Here is an 11,995-nt window from a genome sequence, read left to right on the forward strand (position 1 = left end):
TTAATTGACTATTTTAAAAAGAGTTTTAATACAATTTTTATAAAAATGTAAAAAATTGTCAAAAAAAATTAATTATTTTTTGACAAAATTTAGTTACAAAATTAGGTGAAGTCTTAGACTACAATCTTACTCAATATCTTTCTATTGAAGGTGAATTCTGACAAATCCATCATTGATTACATCTTCTTATTATATTCTCCATATTTACAAAATTTTTAGAAAATTAAAGATCAATAGCTATGTTATCAATAAATTGTTTAAATTGCAAGTTTTTGTAGTTTAAAATTATATTTAAAATATAAACTTATACATCATATAGTAAATAATATCTTATTGACACAAAATTTAATATGTGTATTAAAAGTGTAAAGAACATGCAATTTAATAGTCACATTTTCAGAATATGTGGTAATGTCTATTTTATTAAATAAAATTGTAACCTTAAGTTATAACCAATTTTATAACTAAACTTTATTTATGATAAATAAAGTTTAGTTATAAAATTGGTTATAGCCTAACGCTACAACCTTATTCAATATCTTTTTATTGGAGGTGAATTTTGACAAATTCACCATTGGATTACATCTACTTTTTATATCCTACATGCTTGCAAAATTTCTAGAAAATTAAAGATGAATAGCTATGTCATCAATAATTTGTTTAAATTGTAAGTTTTTATAGTTTAAATTTATGCATAAAATATAAACTTATAGATGATATGATAAATGATATCTGATTGACACAAATTTTGACGTATATTAAGAGCATAAAGAACATACAATTTAACAATTAAATTTTTAAAATATATAGTAATATTTATTTTAATGAGTAAGGTTATAACATATGACAATAATTAATATTGTAGCTAAACTTTGTCCTTTATTTTTATTTTCCCATAACAAAATTTCTAAAAATACTATTTTAGAAACGAATGCCCCTCGTAAATTTTCCCTTTATACATACATACATACATACATATATATATATATATATATATATATATGTTTTGCTAATTACATCAATATACATGCATACATTAATAGCATTTCATAAATACTTTCGATCCAAATTTGTATAATATCATACATTATTAGTCTCGTCACGTGCGCTTTATCACCTACTCACCTTTTTATTCCCCTATATATATAATACTCCCCAAGTCCAATCTCTACCAAAAAAAAAACCAACAAAACCCTGTTACCCGGAGTAGTAATAGCTATAGCGTACGAGTCTTCACTCTCTGTTTACTCTCAAATCTCTGTCATCTCTCTCTCTCTCTGTTTCCGTTAACAATTTTTCGCTTCAGCTTTTTTCAAGCTCCGCTAAATATAGCAAATCTTTTTGCTAAATCTTAAGACTAGATTTCATCAAACTCAGTCTTCACGTTACAGATAATAAGCATAATCCACTCTAATTTTCCGCGCGCACACACTCTGCTCTCTCTCTCTCTCTCTGTTTTTTTTTTTTCTTCACAATCTGAGAGACCTTGTTGGTTTCTAAGTTTTAGGGTTTGGCTGAGTGTGACTGAAAAAAAAGAAAAAAAGAAAAAAGAAGAAGCAAAAGCTATGAGGTTGAAGGAGGAAATGAGTTGTAGAAACGAGGATGAGAGAGAGGAATTCTCGGAGCAAAATTTGAATCACCAGCCTCTATTTTTCACTACGCCAACGCTAGAGCCTGGGTTTCCTCTACAGGGAAAACCAGTGGTGGTTGGTTACGCTCTTACGTCTAAGAAGACTAAGAGCTTCTTGCAACCCAAGCTTAAAGATCAGGCTAGGTAATTACGCTAATTTAATTAATTACTGCCTTAACAACATTTAATCTATTAATTAATTTTTGTTTCGTTGATTTTGGCCTTTGGGGCGTGTTTGGCAGAGCCGATATATATATATATATATATAATTTTTTTTTTCTCAGATTTGAGAAAATATTCTGTTTTCAGAACCTGATATTATTTTTTTTCGTCACGAGAGTTTGATTTGTGGTGAAGAGGACTTGATGGATACGTATATATGACTATTGACGATTCTGTCTCCAAATTGGAATATTCTTTTTTTATTTATTTTTAAATCTGTCCCTTTCGTTTCGTTGGAGAGAAAGTGATGTGGGAATTTCTAAAACTTCACAAACTGTTCTAAGATTTTTTTTTTTGGTGTTGAAATTTTGAGGCAATCAATTAATCTGGGCACCAATTATTGTTGTTAATTCTTCAGTGAACACAAAATTAACTGTGAGAGCTGTTGTGGGGACCATCTTAAATTCAATTCTTATGTAATTCTAACTTCAATTTTTTACATGCTCTCAGTATGCAACATATTTGTAATCCATGTGATACTGTGCTGTGGTCCAGCGGCCTCCATTAGTTAATCAGAAACGGGGTTGCAAGCTCGTAGGCCTGGCTGTGGAGAAATTTAGTTGTCTTTTTTGAGTTAAATCATAATTTGATGTAAGCTTGATACTACATTTCTACAATTTGTGCCCATGTCATGTGGTTTTAAGCAAGTTAGTTGGTTTCTTTCTGTTCTTGTTTTATGATCAGGTCAATGCCTTTACTTTCGGCTTTCTTTGGAGCACCTTAAATTTTTATGATATTCACATGGGTTTCCAGGCAGATTAATCAATGGTTAGTTAATAACACTATATATTGTTGTGCAGGATTAAGGGGATATTCTTTGTTGCTATTGATCAAAGCAAGCCACTTTCAGATCAAGGTCCTTTTGACGTTGTGATGCATAAGGTGTCTGTTTTTTTTTTTTTTTTTTGCTGATATACTTTTTCATCTTTGTGTCATTATAAAACTATAAGTTGAAGGCTTTTGGAAATACTTGCTTTGTTAACTCATACATAGGCTTGAGTAATTCATTCTTTCTGTATTTGCACAAGGTATGATTTGATAAATCAATGTTTTTCTCTTAATTGCAGCTATTAGGAAAAGAGTGGCGCCAGATTATCGAGGTTGGTTCATATAGATTTTATCTTTTTTATTTTGTCTGAAGAACTTGTTCATGTTCAAGATTGATTGATATTGAAATTGTGTGATTGATGTATCACTTACATTACTACATAAGAGACTACTTTTTAACAATGGGGTATCAAATAATCACTGTCAGTGGCTGATGAGCAACCGGATTTGTTATGCTTAAAGCTTAATCCTGTCTGACATAATTTGCAGAGTGCTCGCTCTTTCCTCCATCTTGAATCATTTCTCAATATTTGAGGTCGAGGCCTCAAGGTTCCAGCGAGGATGTTTCTTCTCCCTTGGTCATCTTGCTGATTTGTTCAGGTTTTCAGAAGCATTTTTTCCAAAAACAAAATTTTGATTTGCCTGAGTCATCAATTTTGAAGGTTAATAGTTACCCCGTTTTGTCAGCTGAATGGGAGATGGCTTAGACAATGCTATTTAATTCGAGATTCGCTATATATGCTTTTTATGTTTGCTACACTTCAAAATCAAGGATTCTGTAAATTGGCCTTCCTCCAACACCCTTTTGGATTGCTAGATGCTGCAACAGCAAAACTTTCTGACTTTGGCTAGGTTCAGATTTTTATGTTCTAGCTTTTGGGTATATTAGGTAGCAGTAGAACTACTTTAATTGTGTTTGGTTACTTCAGTGACAGTCTTAAAGTATTGAAAACTTAGGGTATGTTTGGTAACTGTTTTTTCCCTTTATTTTCTGTTTCCAAAAACAATTTTCTATTTTTTAGACTAAAAAACTTGTTTGGCAACCCAAAATGAACAGAAAACAAAACTGTTCTCAAAACTAAATTTGTGAAGGAAACTGAAAACTTGCAAAAGACTGTTTTCAGTTTCTAATTTTCAAAAGTTAATGAAAATACGCATTTAATTTAATGAATCTGTCTCATTTAATGAGTTAGCATTAGAGTTCAAATCCTATTAACAACATATTTTAATAGTTTCAAATTTTTTTTTTTCAAAAAACTATCTTTTTTTAAATTTCAACTAACCAAACATGTTTTTTATTTCAAAAATACAAGAAAATTGTTTTTTCTTTATATTCCCAAAAACAAGTTTTTGAAAATAGAAAATAAAAACTATTACCAAACATAACCTTATGTTTTCACAATTATTTAATTGGAAAGTTACACAAATACACACCCAATAGGTCTTGAATCCACGACCTTTTCCTCCGCCTAGAACTTATATGGGGAGGAGGTGCCAGTTGAGCCAGAGTTCATTGGCATTTTGTCACTATTATTTCAAAGCTACTAGATAGAATGTAATTGTGGATCTTTTGTGGTGAAACTGTGAGTATTACTGTTTTTATGATAAAAACCAATTGTTCATAAGCATAGAAAAGTAACTATGCTATGAATTATGTAAGCTAAGAAGCACCCATTCGGATATGAGATATGTATATGATGTGATATGGACACGATGATGGTCCAATTTTTGAAAAGTGAGGATATTACTTATTAGATGGTATGGATACTTTAATTAATTAATATATAAATCAATTTTTTTAAGTTCAAAATATGCTAATTTCTATTTTAAAAGATAAACAAAAAATTGCTAAAAGGTGTAAATATGTCTAATTAATAAAAATAATAATGAAGTTATTAGCTTCATACACAGATTTTTAAAAATAAATAAAGAAGTATCCCGCATTATCTAGGAGTATCGCTTTCAAATACGTGTGAGATGCAGATATAACTGCTAGTTTGAAGTTTTCGTGTTTCCTAGGAATAGAGAAATTTAAAATAATAATAAAGAACTATGCTGCTATATTTTTTCCTTAATAATTCGATAGTTAAAACAAGGGAGGGGGATTAGGACCATGGATGTCTCTGTTGGAAACACCAGAAGATACCAATTAGTTGAACTACAAAGCTCTTGGCAACTATTTTGTATATGAGAGTATTGGTATCAGATAAGTGTCAGATATGGATACGGCTGCTATTTTTAAGTATCCATGCTTCCTAGGGTTTAAGTGATGTTCTGAATGTCAATCTTTTAAGTCTTTTCATTGTTTCTGTGTGATTGCTTGTTGGTGTTTCTGCAGTCCAGTTTAATTTCTTTTTACTATCAATACTATGTAATTGGCCCATCTTTGGAGTCATTCTCAATAAAACATAAAAGGTATGTGTAGAACATGCATTGAAGATGCATTTTAACAGATTGTGAGCAATGAAGAAAGCTGCTTTACCTGCAACAGTTAGCGAAGGGGTTTGGTTGTTTACCAATGTATGGTGGTTGTCACAATCAAATCCTAAGGTTCAAGTTCAATTTTGTATCTTTTGAGGATTAATAGTTACCCTATTTTGTTTTAAATATTTTGTTCTAATGTCATCTTCAAGTTTTCTTTTAGAACTTAAGTTTCCTCTGGGGCTGTTGTGTTGTACAGTTGTAGAAAGTTGTAGACATGTAGTTTTTTGTGATTAGCAATTTGGGAATATGTTGCTTGTGATAATCAGCCTTTTTCTTTGTGTCTCCCTTTGTTTGTGACTCTTTGCGTGTGTATAAAGGCGACTGGTCTTTATAAAAATTGCGATCAACACTCTCAAACGAAAGAGAAGGAAAACATTTTGAAGCTTTTCTTTCTTTCTTTCTTTTGTTTTCCCCCCTCATTTGGACAAGAATGGTGTCTTTTGGATGCTTTCTCAAACCATTTTGGTGTGTTGTTTTATATATGACCACTGTTTTGGTTTTTTGAACAAAATATCTTGCTGATTTGATAAATATGGTTATTTGAAATGTATGCATAACACTTCTGCCCTCCCTTCTTACCTTCTTTCCGTCAATATTTGTAGGACTACAGGCAAACACATCCAGAAGTAACAGTTCTTGATCCTCCAGATGCCATACAGCATTTACGCAATCGCCAATTCATGCTCCAGGCTGTTGCTGATCTGAACTTGTCTGACTCTTATGGTAATTTTTATGTTGATTTTCTTAGACTTCTCAAGTACTAGGAATAGGTTTATGGCTTGGCCTTCAGCTAATAAGTAATCAATCTCATCAAAAAAGGCACAACCCATGTACAGTGGACGTAATGTAAGTTTAAATGATTTGTTATAACTGAGCTAAAAAGTTCTGTGATGCTTGCTGACTGTGATTTTGACGATTAACTACTACGCAGGCAAAGTTGGTGTTCCCAGGCAATTGGTTATCAAGAAAGATGCATCATCCATCCCTGATGCAGTTACCAAATCTGGGCTGATATTACCTCTTGGTATGTATGTGTTCGCATTTGCAGTTTCTTGTGTATGCTTGCAGTTTGTAGGTCCACTGTAGGCTATGCATCAACAATTGCTAGCAACTTTTCTTAGAAATATGGTTTAATTGACACTAACGGGATTGTATGTCGAAAGATTTTTTTTTTTTGCTGAGATAATCCTATCCTAATATGTCAGTCTTGTTTGTTGACTGAACTTTTGGCATAAGTTGCTGCCTAAATGGCTTTCAGGAAATCATCAGTAGTGGATTTGTAATGGTCTGGTGATGATTTTACATTCTCATATCTGTTTCAGTTGCAAAGCCATTAATTGCTGATGGAAGTGCTAAGTCACATGAATTATCACTCGCTTTTGATCAAAAATCCCTTCAAAAACTTGAACCTCCACTTGTTCTGCAGGAGTTTGTTAACCATGGTATGCAGTTGTAAGACATGTCTTATTACCTTCATAGTTGCCACAAAAATGTCGTGATTTCAAAATTGTCATTCCTGTCATGATTGTAGGAGGTGTTCTCTTTAAGGTATATATTGTTGGTGAAACTATAAAGGTGGTCAGACGTTTTTCTTTACCTGATGATGTCTGCAAAAGGGAGCTCTCCAAAAATGCAGGTGTCTATCATGTTCCAAGGGTTTCTTGTGCTGCAGCTTCAGCAGATGATGCAAATCTGGACCCTCGTGTTGCTGGTGAGCTATCCTGTCTGACAAAACCATTCTTGAATTGTTCCTAATTTTCTTATTTGTTTTTCAAGAATCATGCATTTCATCATAGGTTTGGTTTGCATTGTTCTGATGGGTTTTAAACTTAGGGAAAAAGATGTTTCCTGTTAAGGGTTGGTGGGGATGATTGGATTGGTTGAGCCTTGAAGCCACTTCATAATAGGTTTTTCTTAGTGCAATCTTGGTTATGTAAAAGCCTAAAAGGGGTTGTGCTCAAGGCATCAACAGTGACATTGAACTGTGTTCAGGTCATGAAATTTTAATTTTAGGCTATGGATCACAGAACCTGTCTAAAATTTTTTACCATTGTTTCCCCTGCAGAGCTTCCTCCACGACCTTTGCTCGAGAAACTTGCAAAGGAACTTCGCCATCGACTGGTAGTTTCATCATTCTCTCTTTTGATTTCATGGAAGCGCACATGTCCATGCTTTAATGATGCTTACTTTTGTCATTGCTAAAATTTTTGTAGGGTCTACGGCTCTTCAACCTGGATATTATCCGAGAGCATGGTAGCAGAGATCGTTTCTATGTCATTGACATTAATTATTTCCCTGGTAAGTGAACCTTTCTTCACATATGAATGTGATATCTCTTCCTAAGTCTTCTTGGTGATGATGTTCTCAACTGCCTTAAGCTTTTATTTCAAAGCATCATCCTCAGTTTAACTCTTCTGTGATGGATACAAGTATTTTTCATCTTTTTAAACAAAAAAATAAAAATAAAATGATGAAATGTTGTTTTAAACATCAATGACATTAAAAATCATTAGGGGTCGCTTATGTAACTAGAAGTTGCATCTTATTTAGTTTATACTCTTAGTTCTTACTGATGACTATGTTAAGTATAATTCTATGGACCTTAAAATTGGTATTTTTACATTGGTGCAGGGTATGGAAAGATGCCAGGGTATGAGCACATATTCACAGATTTCCTTCTGAACCTAGTTCAAGGCAAGTACAAGAAGAGGTCATGCTAGAAACTGTTGCTGGCTCAATAAGTATATCATTGCACTTCCATAAGTATCTGCAGAAGAAAGTGGCAATACTGCACAGAAGTGCCATATCACCTCAATAACTCGCTGGTGGACAGGATTTGGATCCTCCATTTCCAAGTGAAATTGAGTGTCCGTTTAATGGCTATGATTTAAATTGGAGTAAATTTAGGGCCTAGATTGTGATAACTCATCTAAAAAGATATAACTCTAGTTTAGTTTAACCATAATTAAATTTAACCACACAATTTAGACCCTAGATTTACTCCACTTTAAATCATGACCCTTAAAATGGACATGGAGTTTTATGGCATTTAGCATCAATTTTCTAACAAGTTTTTTAGTTGTCAAGTTTACAAAACTATGTAGCAAACTAGCATCTCAATGCTTACAAACTCGATTTCAACTATGAAACTCGAGTCTTAGCCACTCGAGTTCTTTCTCTTCTATAGATCCCACATTCAAGTTCTCTCTCTTCTTCCTGCTTCTTCAGATCCACTCTCTTTGTTCCTTAAGATCTTCTCTTCTTCTTCTCCACATTCCTACTTCTCCGGTTCTTCTTCTTCTTCTTCTTCTTCCTCCAAATCCACATTCTCTCTTCTTTTCTTCATCTTCTTCCTTCAAATCCACGTTCTTCTCCAATTCTTCAAATCCTTCTTGGAACTCAAGTCTTGAAGGCTCGAGTTTTGTCACCAAACTTGAGTCTCAAAGACTCAGGATGCTAGTTTACAAAATTATTTCAAAAACTTGACAACTAACGAAATTGTTAGAAAATTGATTCTAAATGCCCAAAAAAAAAAAAAAAAAAAAAAAAAAACAAATGGACACTCTTCATTTCACTTTAAAATGGAGAGGATCCTCATCCCAGAGGGAGGGCAAGCTTTCCTGCTAAAGCTGTTACCATGTACGGTGTCATGTATGATTCTTGCAAGCAGCTCGAAAAGGGGACATGCAAGCTGCAAAATTTTCCATTATTATCCAGTGACCAACTGGATATGTTGTCATTTAAAACATCCAAATTGTACAAAAGTCAAAGAATCCACCTTCTTCTATACATCTCTCTTGTACAAAAGTCCAAGTATCCACCTTCTTTACATCTCTCTTGTACGAAAGTCCAAATATCCACCTTCTATAGGGCTTTAGGCCGTGTTTCTTGATTCTTTTTTATGCCTATCCGATGTTTCAAACTGTAAATTGTTGATAAGCAGTTGGTGAATATGCGCAACTTGAGATTTTCAATGACATTTATTTTGTATCAAGAAATTTTATCTTCAATTAACTTTTATGTGAATAAGAATCTTTGTGTTTCTTGACCATTCACCCTCTCTTGATAGAATTTTGGGCTTTTTTGGCGAGGAGTGTAAGATCTTTTCTTTTGCATTTTCATTTTTGTTCTTTCCTAATATTTATTCATGGTCATGAATATTTGAGGCACACCATTTTCCACCTGTGCCATGCACCATACGATGCACCCATATAAGCAATGCAAATTGTTTAATTGGGAGTCTGGATGATACAGTGACTCAGCTGAAAGAGTCCTTTGGTTGTAATATTGGCAAGTTACAAGGATTTAAAATAAACTGAATAATCAGCCACCACACCTTGGCCGAGTTGGTAAAGCAATAAGGTGAACAATCAGGCACCACGACCTAGCCGAATCGGTAAAGCACTAAAGCAATAAGGTGAGATTCGGACCTTCAAAAACTAAGGTACAGGTGCCAGCAAATTGTGCCGTGGATAAGTGCTTCACTACTCACTAGTAGACTCGTTTGAGTATCAAGCAGATCCCTTTGTGCTTGGGCAAACATAGCCCCCACAAACAACAGGATTTTGAAACAATAACTTATAACTATTTTCCTCCAAACATTTTCATCCAAACACCCTCTATCTAAAGAATCGGCAACACCTAGCATGTTACTTGCACTTTCACTCCAAACATTTTCATCTCTACGAAGATCAAAACCAAACAAATACCGTTCACTAATCATTCTTTATCTCATTAATGAATGAAACCCAGATAAAAATGCAGAAACATTAAAATTAAAAGTTAGAACTCACAACACAAACCTTCAAGCAAAATAGCAAAACCAGAAAAGCCATTATTAAAAAAAGAAAAGAAAAAAAGTTACTAGTCAGTTGTGGGTGGTGCTTGTGAAGACATAGGAGGTGGAGGAGAAGAGTCAACAGCATCAGCAACAGCAACAGCAACTTCAACTTCTTCAAGTTGAGAAGCATCATCTAAGCCAGAAGAAACGAGAGTCCAGTCAGGAGGTAAGTCAGGCAGAGAAGGGTACACAGTGGGTTTACGCTTTATGTCCCATGGCTGTGTCTTTCGTGGCCTCGTCTTCATATGGTGCGCCGTAGCCTTCTTCTGTGGCCTCGACGAGCACTCTATCACCAACCCCACACCACCATCGCCTCCGCCTCCGCCACTGCCACTGCCACCCCATGGGGCTACCTTAGTCCCACCAGTCTTAAATGCACATGAATTCGGCACCACCAACACGCTCGTCCCAAATATAGCCGAAATCAACATGCTTTTTTTTTTTTCCTGATCTCAATTCTCTACTTTGGTCTGAGAAACTGTGAGAGATAAAATGGTTTCCTTGGACCTTTCGATTGGGATGACATATTGACATTCATTATCTTTGCTTGGGTCGTATGTGTTTTTCCCAAAGTAGCCTCAGTTCTAGTTGGGCCTGCCACATAGTTCACTCCATTCAATCCTTTCATTTGGGCCCTATCTGCATTTTTTTTTTTTTTTTTGAGGTTATTTTTTACGGTCCAGTGCTCATAAAACATCTTTTTTTTTTTCTTTTCTTTTTTAGAAATATAAAACATCCTTTGGACAATGCATTTTTTTATTAAAAAAATTCATATTTTTTTCCTCAAGTACAGACTCCTTGGATTTAGATATCCTATTGTATATCCGATTCATTAAATGATGAAAGAGTGTGACTCTTGGCGAAGGTTTAGAAAATTTGATGAGTAAGTCTAGTGTCACAAATTTTTTCACAATTTTAACACAACTTTATTATATGGCAACTCATGAGTGGTGAAATCATGAACCCACTATTTTATTTTCACCACTCACAAATCACCATATAGCAAAGTTATGACAAAATTTATAACACTAAACTTACTCAAATTTGACAAATGCGGCAATTATCAGGAGGGCGTACAGTACACAACTCTGCGCAAGGTTGTGTGACCTTTCATGATAGAGATGATATTGTGTCTATAAATAGGACACCATACATTGATGTTAGATAATTAATTGAGCTGTGTTGTAGAAAAAGACACACACAAGGAAATCTCTCTCTCTCTCTCTCTCTTTCTCTCTCTCTCTCAATTAGTTTCTACTCTATGTTTTGTTTTGTTTTGTTTTTGATAAGCACTCTATGTTTTGTTATGTAAAATACCATCATGTGAGTCTCATCAATGTTCTATCTGTGAGAAGCAATACAATAAAAATGTATAACATTTACAGAAATCCTATTAATTTGTGAGTTTGATTACAAAAAATTTGTGCGAATAAATCATTTTTGTTTTCTATGTTTTACGTTTCCCCCTTCTAATGATTATCATTTGTAATGAGAGCTAACTTTTTGTAGTTCATGTAAATGAACATTGTTAGAAATATTGAATAAGTGTATTGTATTTCTTAGTTAAAGAATATATATGAGAGCCTTTATATAGGAGGCATATGTATGCAGTACAAGTAAAAATGTAGTACAAGCATGTGTGTTATATAAGTAATCCAGGTGGGCCTAAAGCCCACAACACTATACACGTTAACACCACCCTCAAACTCAAGGTAGGTGTGAGACCAACTTGATGTTGTCAACAAAATCACGAAGGCGTCCCTTAGGATGTGACTTGGTGAAGATATTTGCAAGTTGATCTTTGGAGGAGACTAAGAAGAGTTTGAGAGCACTATGGACAAGATGATAATGGATGAAATGACAATCGATCTCGATGTGTTTAGTCTGTTCATAGAATACATCATTGTGAGCAATATGAATAACACTCTGGTTGTCACAATAAAGAGGAGTAGTAGAGGATGTGGACACACCTAAGTCTTTGAGAAGCCATC

At 34.1% G+C, this 11,995-nt stretch overlaps 2 protein-coding genes across 5 annotated transcripts; one reads left to right on the forward strand and one right to left on the reverse strand.

Moving 5' to 3' along the window:
* The first annotated feature begins 1,179 nt into the window (after positions 1-1,179).
* LOC115970051 (inositol-tetrakisphosphate 1-kinase 3-like) lies at positions 1,180-9,215 on the forward strand. Of its 4 annotated transcripts, XM_031089715.1 has the most exons (11): positions 1,685-1,774; positions 2,303-2,443; positions 2,653-2,734; positions 2,920-2,952; positions 5,767-5,887; positions 6,096-6,188; positions 6,487-6,606; positions 6,696-6,875; positions 7,230-7,285; positions 7,378-7,462; positions 7,796-9,215. In XM_031089715.1, coding segments are annotated over exons 2-11 (861 nt in total). In that variant the 5' UTR covers positions 1,685-1,774; positions 2,303-2,441; the 3' UTR covers positions 7,885-9,215. The 4 variants fall into 4 exon arrangements, with proteins under 4 accessions (XP_030945573.1, XP_030945575.1, XP_030945574.1 ...); XM_031089713.1 differs by lacking the exon at positions 2,303-2,443 and having other exon boundaries at positions 1,180-1,774; XM_031089714.1 differs by lacking the exons at positions 1,685-1,774; positions 2,303-2,443 and adding an exon at positions 2,457-2,536.
* Positions 9,216-9,870: 655 nt separating this feature from the next.
* LOC115970052 (50S ribosomal protein 6, chloroplastic) lies at positions 9,871-10,530 on the reverse strand. Its single transcript, XM_031089717.1, has one exon. It carries the CDS (start codon positions 10,433-10,435, stop codon positions 10,028-10,030), a length of 408 nt encoding a protein of 135 aa, XP_030945577.1. The 5' UTR covers positions 10,436-10,530; the 3' UTR covers positions 9,871-10,027.
* Positions 10,531-11,995: the final 1,465 nt, after the last annotated feature.

This window comes from Quercus lobata, chromosome 12, assembly GCF_001633185.2.
Source record: "Quercus lobata isolate SW786 chromosome 12, ValleyOak3.0 Primary Assembly, whole genome shotgun sequence".
Lineage (NCBI taxonomy): Eukaryota > Viridiplantae > Streptophyta > Magnoliopsida > Fagales > Fagaceae > Quercus > Quercus lobata.

Excerpts from the sequence above, each read along its gene's own strand:
- LOC115970051 (XM_031089713.1), top strand. The coding sequence starts at position 1,566 with ATGAGGTTGAAGGAGGAAATGAGTTGTAGAAACGAGGATGAGAGAGAG. Across the intron at positions 6,607-6,695 it reads GCAGGAGTTTGTTAACCATG|GAGGTGTTCTCTTTAAGGTA; the intron begins GTATGCAGTTGT and ends TCATGATTGTAG. Across the intron at positions 7,286-7,377 it reads AGGAACTTCGCCATCGACTG|GGTCTACGGCTCTTCAACCT; the intron begins GTAGTTTCATCA and ends AAATTTTTGTAG.
- LOC115970052 (XM_031089717.1), bottom strand. The coding sequence starts at position 10,435 with ATGTTGATTTCGGCTATATTTGGGACGAGCGTGTTGGTGGTGCCGAAT.